Genomic DNA, 18,308 nt, shown 5'->3' on the forward strand with positions numbered 1-18,308 from the left:
GGTGACACAGCAGTATCTGCCAGTAAATCAACTCCTCGTACCAATACTTCATTATAGCACAAGCACACTGTTGGAATCAGACAGGAATTATTATTATACATCTACACCGCTGTTTGTACAGCCGAACTCAGCCATGTTGATGTTTGCATGACACATGTTTAGAATGTGTAGAGGAATGTGGCAGAATCTGCATATCAAAGGAGTTACCTTCAGCCCAAATGGTGCACACAAACTTCAAAGAGATTGATGACAAAGACGGCCCAGGGCACATCAGATGGGACTGGCCACAAAGCCAAATATGGCAGAACAGTCAGTAATATTAGGAGGGCTGTCATGTGAACACTGATTGGTCCAAACCAAATGGGACTGGCAGTAGGGTGTGGTATGGCTGAAGTATGTTTGACAAAAAGGGTTGTGACCTGAGCTCTGCCCCTCTGTATTCCATCGGGAGACCCAGTCATGAGGTGTGGCTGCGAAGGTCGGATAAGTATGGCTTGGATTGCACTGTGATTGTATGCTATGTATATTATTGTAACTTTTATTGATACTTGATGCACATTTTCCTTATTTCCTTGGGAAATAAATGAGATTTAATTGACCTTAAACGTGTATTGATTTCATAGCCAAGGGTGATAGCATTGTGATAGTAACAATAACATGTGCTTGGCTTATTGATTGATAGCTAAACTATAGGGACTAAACAAAGGAATACATAACTGATAATAATAAGAATAGAGGGTATTGATCAGTTACTTCACACACAATACCACTGCCAAAATGCGATGGCATTTTAGCACTGAGGCGCTCCTTTAATACATGTGCAGTCAGGGATTAAAAGCCAAGTTCACCTTTCAGAGCACATTATACCCATAATTCAGGTGTAAAGCGTAACATGCTCCAGACCTGCCACCCCCCCAGCCCCATGAGAGAAGGCAGAGGATCTTCTCACCACGCCCGCTGTTGAATTTTGAAACGCACTCTGCCCACATGGCCTCATCTTTTATTCAAAGCAATCTGTGAGTGAGAGAACTTTGTGGCTGGTGGCTTGTAGTTAGTCCTCCATGAACTGCAAGGTTGCTGATGAGCACTCGTGTTGATTATTTACAGCTTATAAACAGTCAGCCCCTTTCGGGAGGTAAGGGCTGAAAGCTGCAGGGCATGTTTGCAAAAGCCTGAGATTGCATCCCTGAAATATAATAAATGCACAATAATTTCCCTACAAAAATATATATAGTTACATAGTTACATAGTTAGTCAGGTTGAAAAAAGACACAAGTCCATCCAGTTCAACCTTAAAAACAAATAAATAAAATAAAAAATAATCGTACAATCCAGATACCCAATTTTATGCCCACAATTGATCCAGAGGAAGGCGGAAAAAAAACCCAGCAGAGCATGCTCCAATTTACTACAGCAGGGGAAAAAAATTCCTTCCTGATCCCCCAATAGGCGATCGGATTTTCCCTGGATCAACTTTACCTATGTTAGTACCTAGTTATATTATGTACCATCAGGAAAGTATCCAAGCCTTTCTTAAAGCAATCTACTGAACTGGCCAGAACCACCTCTGGTGGGAGTCTATTCCACATTTTCACTGCTCTAACTGTGAAGAAACCTTTCCGTACTTGAAGCTGAAATCTCTTTTCCTCTAGACGTAAAGAGAGTGCCCCCGTGTCCTCTGGGTTGACCGTACAGAGAACAACTCAACACCAAGTTCACTATATGGACCCCTAATATATTTGAACATGTTAATCATATCCCCCCTTAATCTCCTCTTCTCAAGAGTGAATAGATTTAGTTCCTCTAATCTCTCCTCATAGCTGAGTTCCTCCATGCCTCTTATCAGTTTGGTTGCCCTTCTCTGCACTTTCTCCAGTTCCCCGATATCCTTTTTGAGAACTGGTGCCCAAAACTGAACGGCATATTCCAGGTGAGGTCTTACTAATGATTTGAACAGGGGCAAAATTATATCTCTTTCTCTGGAGTCCATACCTCTCTTAATACAAGAAAGGACTTTGCTCGCTTTGCAAACAGCAGCTTGGCATTGCATGTTGTTATTGAGCTTATGGTCTACCAAAACCCCCAGATCCTTCTCCACTATGGATTCCCCCAGTTGTACTCCCCCTAGCATGTATGATGCATGCATATTCTTAGGCCCCAAGTGCATAACTTTACATTTATCAACATTAAACCTCATCTGCCACATAGTCGCCCAATTAGACAGTGTATTGAGGTCGGCTTGTAAATTGGAGACATCCTGTAAAGACGTTATTCCACTGCATATCTTGGTGTCATCTGCAAAGACAGAAATATTACTTTTGATGCCAGACCCAATATCATTTATAAAGATGTTAAAAAGTAAGGGTCCCAACACTGAACCTTGGGGTACACCACTGATAACCTTAGACCATTCAGAGTAAGAGTCATTAACCACGACTCTTTGAATTCTGTCTTCTAGCCAATTTTCTATCCATTTACAAACTGATATTTCCAAACCTGTAGACTTTACCTTACACATGAGCCGTGTGTACGGAACTGTATCGAATGCTTTTGCAAAATCCAAGTATACCACGTCCACCGCCACCCCTCTGTCCAAGGTTTTACTTACCTCCTCATAAAAAGAAATCAGATTTGTCTGACAACTTCTGTCTTTCATGAATCCATGCTGTCTGTTGCTTAAAGTGTTTTTGTTCAGCAAGAACTCGTCGATGTGGTCTTTTATTAAATGCTCCAGTATCTTCCCAGCTATAGAAGTTAAGCTAACAGGTCTATAGTTACTTGGTAAAGACTTTGATCCCTTTTTAAATATAGGCACCACGTTCGCCCTGCGCCAATCCAGTGGGACTATTCCCGTCATTAATGAGTCCCTAAAAATTAGATACAATGGCTCTGAAATTACAGAGCTCAATTCTTTTAGGATCCGTGGGTGGATGCCATCAGGTCCAGGTGCTTTATCCACCTTTATTCTGTCTAAGTATTTCTGGACCATATCCCTTTTGAGCCATTGTGGATCATTTGGGGCTGTGTCACTACCACCCCCATTATGGACATGAGCTCCCCCATGCTCTTTTGTGTACACAGAGCTGAAGAAAGTGTTTAATAAATTAGCCTTCTCTTTGTCCCCAGTCACCCACTCTAGATTGTTTTGTAAAGGGCCTACATGCTCAGACTTGACCTTTTTACTATTAATATATTTGAAGAATTTTTTGGGGTTTGTCCTACTGTCTTTTGCAATCTGTCGTTCGTTTTGAATTTTTGCATCCTTGATTTCCTTTTTACATATACTGTTAATTTCTTTGTAACATTTAAATGACACTAGTGATCCTTCATTTTTATATTTTTTAAAAGCTCTTCTTACAGTTTATAGCTTTTTTAACTTTGGCCGTGAGCCACATAGGTTTTGTTTTTAGCCTTTTAAACTTATTGCCCATGGGAATATACTTTGCAGTGAGGTCCCCAACAGTCTTTTTGAAGAATTCCCATTTCTGTTCTGTGCCCATTGAAGCGAATATTCTCTCCCAGTCTAAGTCCTGGAGAGTAGCCCTCATCCTTGGAAAATTAGCTCTCTTGAAGTTAAGTGTTTTTATCTTACCCGTATGTATTTCTTGTTTAGCGCTAACATCAAAGGAAATCATGTTATGATCACTGCTACCTAGGTGTTCCTTTATCTGGACATTAGTAATAAGCTCTGCATGGTTTGAGATTACCAGGTCCAACAGAGCTTCATTCCTAGTTGGGGCCTCAATAAACTGGACCATAAAATTGTCCTGTAATGTGTGCAGTTATTTTTTTCCCCAAACGGTGAACTTATGCTTTAAATAAACACTTACAATACAACAGAGAGGGGGGAGAAAAGCGACAAGTCTCTTTAAAGAATAATGGGATTTTAATTGAGACAAGGTCTATTGATAGGGTAGGCACATAAGACACCAATTTTTTTAAAAAAAGATATACATTTATTAATAGTATCAAAAACATATAAAAATTAAATATTCATAGCGTATTTGATGGACCATGAGACAATACATGACAATCGTAATCTGATGCGTTGATGAGCAGAACCAACATGTTTCGCATGATTGCTTCGTCAAGGTTTTGCATATACCACAGGTTTCATCTATATTACATAGAATAAACATATTAGTATAATAAAAATACATTGGTTGATATATCATCAAGAAAATGATTAAACTTCATTGTGGTCACATTATGTTAATACCTAATCAGTTGTTTAACAACATTTTTTTTTAGCTTTATAAATAAAACATTTCTTTTAAACATTTTTTAGTTTTTCCCACCCTTCGTTTGGCACTGCTTGGGGGCGTCCCATTTTGTTAGAGAGGAGCTGTGTCGGTCGGTGAATATAAGAGAGAAATAGGATTTTTTTGTACTCACTGTAAAATCCTTTTCTCTGTAAAACACCGAACGACACAGCTCCTCTCTGTAACAAAATGGGTTGTCAGCCATATCACTGGAGATTACTAGGCAAAGTTGTAACACAACACTTCAGAACTTTCAGTTTCACCCAGGGGGCGGTCCCTAGGCTACAACCCCCACAGCCTGCTCTAGCAGACTCAGTACGTCAACAAGCAGTATAGGGTAAAGAGAAAAAGGAGGGGTGGGTGCTGTGTCGGTCGGTGAATTACAGAGAAAAGTATTTTACAGTGAGTACAAAAAAAAATCCTATTTTTATCTTATATTCACCAACCGACATCGCTCCTCTCTAACAAAACGGGACGTCCCCAAGCAGTGCCAAACGAGGGGTGGGAAAAATGGCGTAAAAACTTCATCCACCATGGCAAGTGGGAACTAGTGAAACTAAACCCACAAAAAAACAGCAGTGTGGGGAAAAACACAACGATATAACCGGGTATCCTCAACAGGAGCCATCCCCAAGACCGCAACATTGCGGAAGTAACGCAACAGTGCATAAACACAACAGTACTGCGTTTTTAAACCAGGAAAAACGAAGCTTGCATATTCAATTGCAACTACACGGCCGACTGCAAAACTTGGCGGCCAAAACAGGCATCAGCCGATGCACTGACATCTACCTTGTAGAACTTGGTAAAACGTATGGACAGACTACCAGGTCGCCGCCTGAGCGACCGACGATTGGTGTCGGAAGGCCCAAGACATTCCGATTGCCCTTGTACAGTGGGCCGTGACCGGAAAGGGGGGCACCTGCCCCTTCAAGGCGTAGGCTTGTACTACAATCTGTCTGATCCACCTGGAAATGGTGACCGACGAGACCGCTAAAACCCTTCTTTGGACCAGCCACTGAAACAAACAGTGAGTCTGACTTCCGAAAGGGAGCCGTGGAAGACAAATACACCTTCAGAGCCCTAACCATGTCGAGAGCGTGAAGGGCCACCTCTTTGGGGTGCTTCGGCTTAGAACAATGGTAATACAATGTCCTCATTGATATGAAAATCTGAGACCACCTTCGGTAGAAAAGATGGTTGAGGACAACACCACCTTATCCCTGTGGATGACCAGATAGGGCGACTTGCAAGATGAGGCCACCAATTCCGAAACCCTCCTGGCCGAGGTAATGGCCACTAGAAAGACCACTTTCTGGGAAAGAGTCAACAGGGGAATCTCCCTGATATTTTCAAACAGAGGTTTTTGAAGCGCCGACAACACCAGGTTCAAATCCCATGGGGGTAACGGTGGGACTACATGTCGTACCCCCTGAACAAAGGTACCCACTAAAGGAGTGTGATGCCAGGGGTCATTGAAAAGAAGACAGCCAGGGCTGAGATCTGCCCCTTGATGGTGCTCAATGACAATCTCTGGTCTACTCCTCACTGAAAAAAAAACAGCAGGATCCTTGCTATGGAAAAGGATGCCAACCATTCTCCTCACACATGGAGATATAAGCCTTCCAGGTACGACTTCCAGCATCTGTCGACTCAGATAGTCCGCCTGCCAGTTTTCCACTCCCGGGATGTAAATGGCCAAAAGGGCCAGAACGTGTCGCTTTGCCCACCGAAGTATGCGAGCAACCTTCCGAGCAGCGGCTGAGCTTCTTGTTGCCCTCTGGTGATTTATGTATGCCACCGCCGTGGCGTTGTCCGACTGAATCTTGACTGGACGCCCTCGAAGACTCACCGACCACGGGTGGAGACACAGCCTGATCGCTCTCAATTTGAGCAGATTTAATCGGCAACTCGGATTCTACCGTCGACCAGAGGCCCTGAGTTAACTGAACCCCCATCACTCCACCCCAGCCGAATAAACTGGCGTCCGTAGTGACCACCGTCCACTTCAGAGGAAGGAACGGTTTTCCGGACTGAATCACCGGGGACCTCAACCACCAGAGAGTCCCTGACTGGTTGGCTCACCTGGATCTGTTGATACAGGGACAACTGAGACTTGTCCCATTTTAACAAGATCTCCTTCTGCAGTACTCTGGTGTGGAACTGGGCGTAAGGTACTGCCTCGAAGGAGGCTACCATGAGTCCCAATACTCGCATGCAAAACCGGAGGGACGACCACTTGCGGTTCATCAGCAGTTTCACCGCGGACCTGAGAGTCTGCAATTTGTCTGAAGGGAGAAAACCTCTCGCTTCCCTGGAGTCCAACAGTAAACCTAGGTACTCCAGACGCTGGGTCGGGACAATCACTGACTTCTTTAGGTTCAACAGCCACCCAAATTCTTGCAGGGTCTGCATGGTGATCGCCATATCCTCTTCTAATTCTGAGGCGGAAGATGCTCTCAGGAGGCGATCGTCCAGGTAGCCCACGATCACGATCCCACGTTGTCTCAGCAACGCCAATACTGGAGCCAATACCTTGGTAAAAACTCGGGGGGCTGATGCCAGACCAAAAGGAAGAGCCACAAATTGGTAATGGGCTTCCCCGACTGCAAAACGCAGAAACTTTTGATGCCAAAGGCATATGGGTATGTGCAGGTACGCATCCTGGATTTCCAAGGACGCTAGGGAGTACCCTTGATGGAGTGCAGCGACTACTGAGTGAACTGATTCCAACCTGAACCTCTGCACTTTTACAAAGCGATTGAGGGCTTTCAAGTCCAATATTGGACATACCCCTTCCTTCTTAGGAACCACAAACGGATTTGAGTAGAATACCTGGAAGCGTTCCGGCTCTGGAACAGGTACAATCACCCCTCGATTCAGAAAGTCCGTTACAGCCCCCAACAGGGCCTCCCGGCGAACCGGGGATACAGGTATGCTGGAGGGGAAGAATCCGTTTGGCGGCCAAGAGAGGAACTCTATCTTGTAGCCTGTGGAAATTCAATCACAGACTTATTGGTCGGATAACCGGGAGGACCACCGGGTTGCAAACTCCCGAAGGCGACACCCCACCCGAGACATGGGTGGGGACAAACCTTCATGCGGTAGCACTTTTGTTCGCAGGCTTGCGGTTCCAGGGACGTTTTTGACCGTCCGTGGGCGTCCTGTCGGGCTGGGGATGTTTTGTGGAAGCACCGGGCGGACGAAAAAGCCGCTTGTGAGCAGAAAAAGAGGGCCCTTGCCTGCGGCGTGGCTCCTAAGCTTTCCTGGCCTGTGAGAGTAGGGTACTCTTACCACCAGTGGCATTTTTAATAATGTCATCTAACGAGGCTCCAAAGAGCCGGTCACCAAGAAAAGGAAGATCCGTCAGGGCTTTCTTGGATGCCTGATCAGCAGACCAGCATTTTAGCCAAATCAGGTGCCTCAGCACCACAGCTGACACTGAAGCCCTGGATAACAGAGGGAGAGTATCCAGTGCTGCGTCAGACGTACTCACGGGCGTGCACTAGTTGGTCTGCTAGTTCCACGCAGACAGGGGAGGCCCGCTGCTCTCCCAATTTGTAGTGCAAAAAAGTTTTGCCCACTCAGTTAGTGTCTGCGACACCAGTGCGGATGCCAGTACCGGTCGCACGGCTGACCCCACAAACGTAAACAAGGAACGAGCCACCGCCTCGGCCTTCCTGTCTGTGGGATCCTTGAATGGATAGGACCCAGACGGGGACTCATCCTCACTGTCTGAACGGTCCTGGTCAACGTCATCTAAGAAGACAGAGCAGGGGTCACCGGCCTCAGCAGGAGCTAAGTCTGCATCAGAGCTCTCCCCAGAGGACGGGAGGAGCTGCTTTTTAGCACCTTTCTTCCCACGTACCGCCACTATCTTGGCAACAAATGAATTGAGGACTGCCGGAAGGGTGTCCATATGGACCACGCAGTCCTCAGGTGACCCGGTTGCAATTGCCTGGATTTCGGGGGAAGAAACACCAGTTTCTGAAGCCATGCTGACCCTACCCTGTCTGCCACCCGAAGGGGACTTAGGACAGTGACAGTCCCACCCTCCTTGCTGCCGCTGACTGAGGGGCTCTAACCCGCTGGACTCACCACCCCGAGCAGTTCCGCACTGAATTACAGCAGTGCCCGTCGATCCCCAGCGCTCCCAGATACAGAGATAGCAAAACTGTGTTGTGGCCGGCCGGTCGCACGATCGGTGAGCGATCTGACACACGTGTTCAGAATCACAGGATAAAACTCCCAGCGCTCTGTGATGACCAAACAAGCTGGGGCTGCTGCTAGAGCACAAAAAACGCAGTCCGGCTAAAAGAAAATGTCCGCCAGTGTACTAATACAGAATCACTAGGAAAATGGCTGCTTGAAGCCAGAAGCATGTCTGATCCTTGCCCACATTTAAAATGGCCGCCGATCAGCGCCATGAGAGGCATAGAGAAAGCAAGGAATGCCCAGCTGCTCCACCCTGCCGAGACAGGGAGAGCTGTACTTACCAGTCCTGAAGAGCTGGAGGACATTCCATGGTAGTCAACTCCTGATCAGTACAGGGAAGACTACTGGCCCGGCATACTGTGACGCAGACATCAGTAGCCCTGTCATACGTATGCCCCGGAGCATAAAGCTCACCGACCACATCTGGAGCTGAGGTATGTCGTGGCCTGCCGAGCCGTAGCTGCGACCTGCACGCGCTCGATGGCTGGACTGGGGAGACTACAAGGATAAGTGAACCGGCCTGTCACCCAGCTGGCTGTTGATAGAAGATCACAGGATCATTCATCTTGCGCAAAAAGCCAAGTTTCTGCATCAAAAAAAAACACGGACCTATGGGCCCACAGGGTTCCTAGGGTGCATCTCCTTCACTAGGCAAAATAAAACTGAGTCTGCTAGGGCAGGCTGTGGGGGTTGTAGCCTAGGGACCAACCCCTGGGCGGAACTAAAAGTTCTGAAGTGTGTTACAACTTGGCCTAGTAATCTCCAGTGATAGGGCTGACAACCCATTTTGTTGTTACAGAGAGAAGCTGTGTCGGTCGGTGAATATAAGAGAAAATTAATATAATAAAATATATTATATAATATAATAAAATATATTATATAATATAATAAAATATATAATATAATATATATATATATATATATATATATATATATATATATATATATATATATATATATTATTTTTTATTAATACAAAATATAAAGAAATAAAAATAAAAATATTGTAGATATACCTATAGCACTGGTGCTTAATACACCTCAAAGTCTAAGTTTAATATGATATTGAAGCTTAAAAAATAGGCAACTAATTTACCCTGCTATTGCTGTATCTGATAATGTAAAGCGATAATGTCTTTGTATTAAATAGGCAGAGTTAGTCTACTTAGATAGAATATGAGCCAATAGAAAATAAAACAAGACAAATAATAACATAGTACTATATACTATAAAGCAGACCAATAATCTAATGGTAGATAGCCATTTATATAGCCAATGCAAAAGCATAGGGCATAATAGCAATAACATGGCTGCTTATTAGTTACATTCCTAAATTAGACAACAACTAACCCATAGAGGCTCTCACCTGAGAACAGAACATGCAGATTAATCAGAATAGTAAGATGATGGAATAGCAGTTATTCCATCATTTTACTATTCTGATTAATCTGCATGTTCTGTTCTCAGGTAAGAGCCTCTATGGGTTAGTTGTTATCCAATTTAGGAATGTAACTAATAAGCAGCCATGTTATTGCTATTATGCCCTATGCTTTTGCATTGGCTATATAAATAGCCATCTACCATTAGATTATTGGTCTGCTTTATAAATAGTACTATGTTATTATTTGTGTTATTTTATTTTCTATTGGCCTATATTCTAAGTAGACTAACTCTGCCCATTTAATATAAAGACATTACAGATAAAGCAATAGCAGGGTAAATTAGTTGCCTATTTTTTAAGCTTAAAGCGGGATTCCACCCTAAAGTGGAACCTCCGCTGATCGGATCCCTCCCCCCCTCCGGTGTCACAATTGACACCTTTCCAGGGGGGAGGGGGGTGGAGATACCTGTCAAAGACAGGTATTTTCACCCACTTCCGGGCATAGACTCCCGTGGGAGTCTACGCCATTTCCTGCCCTGCCGCGCTGTCTGCTGGGACACACACGGGTCCCAGTGACAGCGCGGAGATTTCCTATTGCGCGGCCCGGCTCGCGCATGCGCAGTAGGGAACCGGGAAGTGAAGCCGATTCGCTTCACTTCCTGATTCCCTCACTTAGAATGGTGGCGACAGCAGCCGAGAGCCGAGCGATCGATCGGCCTCAGCATTGCTGGAACCCGGGACAGGTGAGTGTCCATTTATTAAAAGTCAGCAGCTGTAATATTTATAGCTGCTGGCTTTTAATATTTTTTTTGTTGGTGGAATCCCTCTTTAAATCACTATTGATATCAATATCATGTTAAACTTAGACTTTGAGGTGTATTAAGCACCAGTGCTAGAAGTATATCTACAATATATTTTTATTTATATTTCTTTATATTAAAAAAATAAATAATTATATATATATTTCATCTATCTCATTTATTATTTTTAGTCCACTCATTTGGACCACTAAAATAAAAACAAAATATATCCAGATATAAAAAATGTTTTTATACATATATACATATACACTAAAAAAAAAAAAAATTAGTTATGAACACTACTATAGTATAATCTATTATTTTTTTTAGATTACTGTTGCAGTTTCCATTTTGTCGGACAGGCATGATCCAAACTCCCCTCTTGCAGCCCAACTGGGATCTGACCCCCTAGTGGGAACTGGGTGTGGTTATCGGCGTCACCTGTGATGTGGTGGCGCAATCAGACGCATATGGTTATTATTTATTTTAAGGACCAGGTAGGCACAATATGTATAAAAGAACCGATTATGTTAATAACTAATGTGACCACAATGAAGTTTAATCATTTTCTTAATGATGCATCAACCAATGTATTTTATTATACTAATGATATGTTTATTCTATGTAATATAGATGAAATAGGTGGTATATGCAAAACCTTAACCAAGCAATCATGTGAAACATGTTGGTTTTGCTTGTCAACGCATCAGATTACGATTGTCAAGTATTGTCTCATGGTCCATCAAATACTCTTCATGTATTTTTATATGTTTTTGATATGATTAATAAATTTATATATTTTTTAAAAAATTGGTGTCTTAATGTGCCTACCCTATCAATAGACCTTGTCTCAATTAAAGTCCCATTATTCTTTAAAGAGACTTGTCACTTTTCTCCCCCCTCTTTTTTTTTTTAGCATTACCAGGGATCTGAGACAGTGTCTATTCTGGAAATGTTCAATCAATATTTATAGTACAATACAACAGAGTAGAAAAACCATACAAGTATCCATCAGTCAGCACATATCTAAATGATATACTTACACCTACAAATTCCACCTCCTCTTCACTGAAATGGTCTCTCTCTATCATCTTTTCTTTTTCATTAGAGTCCATCATAAAGGACGTACTAAGCTGTTAAAGTAGTCAAAGTAACACCCTAGGGATGGAAAGACAAATGAAAATCATTAGCATATCTTCACAAATGTACACAACCAATCATAGCTCAAAAACAGTCTTCCCACTATTTATTTTAACCACTCAAGGACCGCCGCATGGCAATGTACGTCGGTGCAATGGCACCGACAGGCACAAGCACATGTACATGTACGTGCTCGCCTTTCAGCGGGTGGGGGTCACGATCGGACCCCCTCCCGCTGGATGCGGCGGTCCGTTTCACTGAAGGAGCGATCCGGGATGAGGGGATGGCCGTTGGTTTCTGGCCATCCCCTCTCGATCGCTCCTGGCCAATGAGAAGCTTCCCCCGCTGTGTATAGTAAACACAGGCAGGGAGGAAGTGATGTCATTCTCCTCAGGCGGTCTTTTTGACCGGACTGCGAGGAGAACAGTGAAAGTAAGTGTGCACCAACACTACACTGACATGTAGGCACACAAAACGCCCCCCCCCCCCCCCTCCCAGTCACAGTGTCACTGATTGCAGTGATCATTTATTTTCTGATCACTGCATTTAGTGTCAGTTATGACAGTAAAAACTGTCAGGGCAGTTAGTGTTAGGTCCAGGGTAGCCCCCTACCCCCCAATAAAGGTTTAACCCCGATTGCCCCTAGAGTTAACCCTTTCACCCCCTTTTTCCAGTGTCACTAAGCGATCGTTTTTCTGATCGCTGCATTAGTGTCGCTAGGTAGCTAGTTATTTTTTCTGGTTCACCGCCAGGTTTTTATAGCGCTAGGTACCCCAATATATTACCCAATAATGGTTTTAACCCCCTGATTGCCCCTAGTTAACCCTTTTACCAGTGATCACCGTATAAGTGTCACTGGTGACGCTGGTTAGTCAGTTAGTTATTTAGGTTCCCCGTCAGGTTTTTATATAGCGTCGGGGACCCCCATATACTACCCAATAAAAATTTGAACCCAGATTGCCCCTAGTTAACCCTTTCACCAGTGATCACCGTATAAGTGTTACGGGTGACTCTGGTTAGTTAGTTTGCTTTTTATAGCATCAGGGCACCCACCATTTATTACCCAATAAAGGTTTAACCCCCTGATCACCCGGCGGGTGATATCAATTAGGTTTTAGGGTCAGGGTCTGAGTCGCCCCAGGCAGCGCTAGGTTAGTGCCAGTACCGCTAACACCCATGCGCAAAGCATACACCTCCCGTAGTGGTATAGGATCTGAACAGATCAATATCTGATCTGATCAGATCTATACTAGTGTCCCCAGCAGTTTATGGTTCCAAAAAAACGCATTGTTAGCAGGATCAGCCCAGATACCTGCTAGCACCTGCGTTTTGCCCCTCCGCCCAGCCCACCCAAGTGCAGTATCGATCGATCACTGTCACTTACAAAACACTAAACACATAACTGCAGCGATCGCAGAGTCAGGCCTGATCCCTGCGATCGCTAACAGTTATATTTAAACCCGGAAGGCAGTGCTTGGTTTTCCGGGTCCTGTACGCGGCTAGGCTCCCAAAAAGTCCCCCATATGTGGTATCACCATACTCGGGAGAAGCAGCAGAATTTATTTTGGGGTGTAATTTCACTAATGCCCATAGCATGTGTGAGCAATATATCATTTAGTGACAACTTTGAGCAAAAAAAAAAAAAAATTGTAATATTCCTGCAACTTGTGGCAAAATATAAAATATTTCATGGACTCAACATGCCTCTCAGTAAATAGCTTGGGGTGTCTACTTTCCAAAATGGGGTCATTTGGGGGGGGGGTTTGAAACTGTGATAGGTAGTGAGGAGTGAAATCAAAAATTTGCACCCTTAGAAATCCTGAAGGCAGTGATTATTTTTCGGGGTGCCGTACGCGGCTAAACTCCCAAAAAGTCCCACATATGTGGTATCCTCGTACTGAGGAGAAGCAGCAGAATATATTTTGGGGTGCAATTCCACATATAACTATGGCATGTGTGAGAAATATATAATTTAGTGACAACTTTTTGTAAACTTTTTTTTTTTTTTGTGTCATTATTCAATCACTTGGGACAAAAAAAAAAAAATATTCAATGGGCTCAACATGCCCCTCAGCAATTTCCTTGGGGTGTCTACTTTCCAAAATGGGGTCATTTGGGGGGGGGGGGGGGGGGGGGGGGGTTGTACTGCCCTGCCATTTTAGCACCTCAAGAAATGATAGGCAGTCATAAATTGAAAGCGGTTTAAATTCCAGAAAATGTACTCTAGTTTGTAGACGCTATAACTTTTGCGCAAACCAATAAATATACGCTTATTCATATTTTTTTTTTTTACTAAAAAGACATGTGGCTGAATAAATTTTGCCCTAAATTTATGACTAAAATTGAGTTTATTCAATTTTTCTTATAACAAAAAGTAGAAAATATATATTTTTTTCCAAACTTTTCGGTCTTTTTCCATTTATATCGTAAAAAATAAAAATCGTAGAGGCAATCAAATACCATCAAAAGAAAGCTCTATTTGTGGGAAGAAAAGGACACAAATTTTGTTTGGGTACAACATTGCATGGCCACGCAATTACCAGTTAAAGCAGTGCAGTGCGAAATTGTAAAAATACTTCTGGTCCTTAGGCTGATAATTGGTCCGGGGCTGAAGTGGTTAAAAAGAAATCCAGGTACCATATGGCATTTTACAGCTGATGGTTCTCCCGCAAGTGAATACCTAGAGGGGCTAAAGATGTTAGAAAATGAAAAAAACTAAACCCAAGAACTAAAAAATTATATATTGTTGCTTACCAATCCTTAGATGTTAACAAGTACAAAGCGCAAAACACTGGCTCTAAGTTAACGCAAAAAGGTTCATATTAATCCATATTACATAAGGCGAAAGGATAGGGTCCATAAACTCAGGGCTGCCACCAGGTAGAGATAGAAGCCAATTCCAGCCAAAACTGAGAATACAAAGTGTAAAAGTTTAAAACTACTTTAAAGCGGAGGTCCACCCTAAAGTGGACCTTCCGCTCATCGGAACCCTCCCCCCCTCCGGTGCCACAATCAGCACCTTTCAGGGGGGAGGGGGGTGCAGTTACCTGGATAATCCAGGTAACTGCACCCACTTCCGGGATAGCTCTCTGTGGAAAGGGGCGTAACTTACGCCCCTTTCAGCAAGTGCCCCGCTGCCTGCTGGGAAACACACAGATCCCAGAGGCAGCGGGGAGCGTCCTTATTGCGCAGCGCGATTCGCGCATGCGCAGTAGGGAACCGGAAAATGAAGCCGAAAGGCTCCATTTCCTGATTCCCATACCCAAGATGGCGGCGGCAGGACCCGACAGACGACCAAGAGATCGGCTTCGGGTGCCGACATCGCGGGCACGCTGGACAGGTAAGTGTCACTATTTTAAAAGTCAGCAGCTGCAGTATTTGTAGCTGCTGGCTTTAAAAAAAAAAAAAAAAAAAAAAACGCGGAGTCCCGGTGGACTCCCGCTTTAACTACTTCAGCCCCCGGACCATTTGGCTGACCAGAGCACTTTTTGCGATTCGGCACTGCATCGCTTTAACCGACAATGGTGTGGTCATGCGACGTGGCTCCCAAACAAAATTTACGTCCTCTTTTTCCCTACAAATAGAGCTTTCCTTTGGTGGTATTTGAATACCTCTGCGGTTTTTATTTTTTGCGCTATAAAACAATGAGCGACAATTTAAAAAAATAAAAAAAAGCATTTTTTTTTTACTTTTTGCTATAATAAATATCTCCCAAAAAATACCTACAACAAAAATTTTTTTCCCTCAGTTTTGGCCAATACTCATTCTTCTACATATTGGTAAAGAAGAAGAAAAAAAAAAACTGATTGGTTTGCACAAAAGTTATAGCGTCTACAAAATAGGGGATAGTTTATTGGCATTTTTATTAATAATTTTTTTTTAAATTAGTAATGAAGTCTATCAGCGATTTTTTATCGTGACTGCAACATTATGGCGGACAGATCGGACACTTTTGGGACCACTCACATTTATACAGCTATTAGTTAGAGCTGCACAATTAATCGTTAAAAAAACGCAAGAAAATTACTTGGAACCCCCAAACACACACACACACAGGGGTTGACAAATTTGCTTGGAATCTAGGAGCCAGCTAAAAAAGTTAGGAGCCAGGTCCGTGACGGCGATCTGGACCTGTCCCTGGCCTGACATGGAGACGAGTGAGGGGAAGATAGCCCCCAGCCCCCCACATATGAGATCACCTCTCATTGGACACACCGCTCGAGTGCTAAATGGCCGCTGTGATTGGTAATTTAGCATGATCTGTGATTGGCTGTATCCAAGGGACACGGCCAACACAGAACTTCCCCGATGCTCGCCCATGGCGGCGTGCAGAGGGGAAGTAAACAGGAGGATGTCTAGGGACGCCCTCCCGGCAATTGGTGTCCGCGCTGTAGACATCTTTCGTCTATAGCGCAGGCACGAAGTGGTTAACAAAAGAATGTGACTATTATTTCTGACATATTCCCGCTCATTTACTGCCATTTCCCTGCTAAGGGTTCGATCAGGTCCGCCTGAAAAACTGACAGGTGAACCTGATCAGACAGCCCTTGTGAAAGGGGTCAAGCAGGGAGGATTACAAATAATATTTTTTTTTTCCTTAATTAAAATAATTATTTTTTTACTTTTTACAAAAAAAAAAAAAAAAAAAAAAAAAATTATATATATATATATATATATATATATATATATATATATATATATATATATATATATATATTTAAATTAATAAATAAATTAATAAATGTAATAATTATATATATATATATATATATATATATATATATATATATATATATATATATATATATATATATATAAATAATGAGAAGCCATTTACCAGCCACCACACAAAAAACAGGCAGGGGAGCTTCACTCCATTAGGAATTAGCATTATTGGAATAGGGTGTAATTTCTACATCCACCACAAGATGGCGCCAGACTACCAAAAGATTTTAGAAGGCCGCAAAGCCGCGGCCTCAATTACTAGCCGGCGCGGCCCGATGGAATTGCGCGGCGGAGTTCGGGGTCCAAATGGAGACAGGATACCCCAGCAGCGTTGCCCCAGTCGCCAGGACACGAAATCTAGGCGCAAATGCGACCTGGCGACCGGGGTTTGTCGAGCCCTGCACACACATACACACACACATATACACACACACACACACATACAGGGCTCGACAAAACCCGGGCGCCAAGTCGCATTTGTGACTAGAATTAGCGACCTGGCGCCTGGGGCAGCACAGCTGGGGGTATCCAGTCTCCGTGGACCCCACCGGCGTGATCGCGTCGGGCCGTTCCGCCGACGGCCGGTAATTGAGGCCGCGGCTTTGAGGCCTTCTGCGGTCCTATGATTCCTTCAGGAATCTGGCGCCCTCTTGTGGTGGCCGTTGGTATGACAACCAGTAATGCTAATGGAGCTTCCCCTGCGTTTTTTTATTACCTGCCTATCTCCTTCCCTTTATTTAGAACCCCCTAAACATTATATATATTTTTTATTCTAACACCCTAGAGAATAAAATGGCGGTTGTTGCAATACTGTCTGTCGCACCGTATTTGCGCAGCGGACTTACAAGCGCATTTTTTGGGAAAAATAATTTATTTAATAAAAAAATAAGACAACAGTAAAGTTAGCCCAATTTTTTTTTATATTGTGAAAGATAATGTTACGCCGAGTAAATTGATACCCAATACGTCACGCTTCAAAATTGCACCCGCTCATGGAATGGCGACAAACTTTTACCCTTTAAAATCTCCATAGGCGACGTTTAAAAAAATTCTACAGGTTGCATGTTTTGAATTACAGAGGAGGTCTAGGGCTAGAATTATTGCTCTCGCTCTACCGATCAAGGCAATACCTCCTATATGTGGTTTGAACACCGCTTTCATATGCGGACGGGACAGGGCGCGTTTAAAAATGTTTTTTCTTATTTTAACTTTTTTATTTTTATTTTTTTCACTGTTCTTTTATTAAAAAAAAAAAATTAGTGTCACTTTTATTCTTATTACAAGGAATGTAAAAATCCCTTCTAATAGAAAAAGCATGACAGGTCATCTTAAATATGAGATCCGGGTCAGAGAGACCTCACATCTCATATTTACACTAAAATGCAATTTAAAAAAAAAATTGTCATTTGAAAAAAATAAATAAAATATCCCTCTAAGAGCTATGGGCAATGACTTGGAGATGGGGGGGGGGGGGGCAGCAACGCTATCTTCCCCTCACTCGTCTCCTTGTCAGGCCAGGGACAGGTCCGGATCGCCGTTACCGACCTGGCTCCTAACTTTTTTAGCTGGCTCCTAGATTCCAAGCAAATGTGTCAAGCCCTAATATATATATATTTATTTTTATAATTTTAGCAGAGACCCTAGGGAATAAAATGGCAGTTGCTGCAATATTTAGTGTCACACTGTATTTGCCCAGCAGTCTTTCAAATGCAATTTTTGGGGAAAAAAATACACTTCAATAAATAAAAAAGAAACCGTATAGTTAGCACAATTTTTTTTGTTTTA

At 43.2% G+C, this 18,308-nt stretch overlaps 1 protein-coding gene across 13 annotated transcripts in view; it reads right to left on the reverse strand.

Annotated features, from left to right (window-relative positions):
• The window catches only part of LOC143989379 (E3 SUMO-protein ligase ZNF451-like), a 77,541-nt gene that overhangs the window by 50,505 nt on the left and 8,728 nt on the right, over positions 1 to 18,308 (reverse strand). For 6 of the 13 annotated variants that reach the window (XR_013277023.1, XR_013277022.1, XM_077489485.1 and 3 more), the window contains exons 2-3: positions 14,339 to 14,487; positions 11,702 to 11,816 (exon numbers count right to left, since the gene is read on the reverse strand). Coding sequence is in view for 11 of the 13 variants with exons in the window: in XM_077489485.1 (XP_077345611.1) it covers positions 11,702 to 11,776 (75 nt within the window). In the remaining 2 variants the exon portion in view is untranslated. Of the gene's footprint in view, positions 1 to 949; positions 1,187 to 2,175; positions 2,296 to 11,701; positions 11,817 to 14,338; positions 14,488 to 18,308 lie in introns of all 13 variants that reach the window. The other 7 variants (XM_077489486.1, XM_077489479.1, XM_077489481.1 and 4 more) reach the window with 6 other exon arrangements.

Source organism: Lithobates pipiens, unplaced genomic scaffold (genome assembly GCF_037356315.1).
Source record: "Lithobates pipiens isolate NorthernLeopardFrog02 unplaced genomic scaffold, aLitPip1_a1.2 Scaffold_18, whole genome shotgun sequence".
NCBI lineage: Eukaryota > Metazoa > Chordata > Amphibia > Anura > Ranidae > Lithobates > Lithobates pipiens.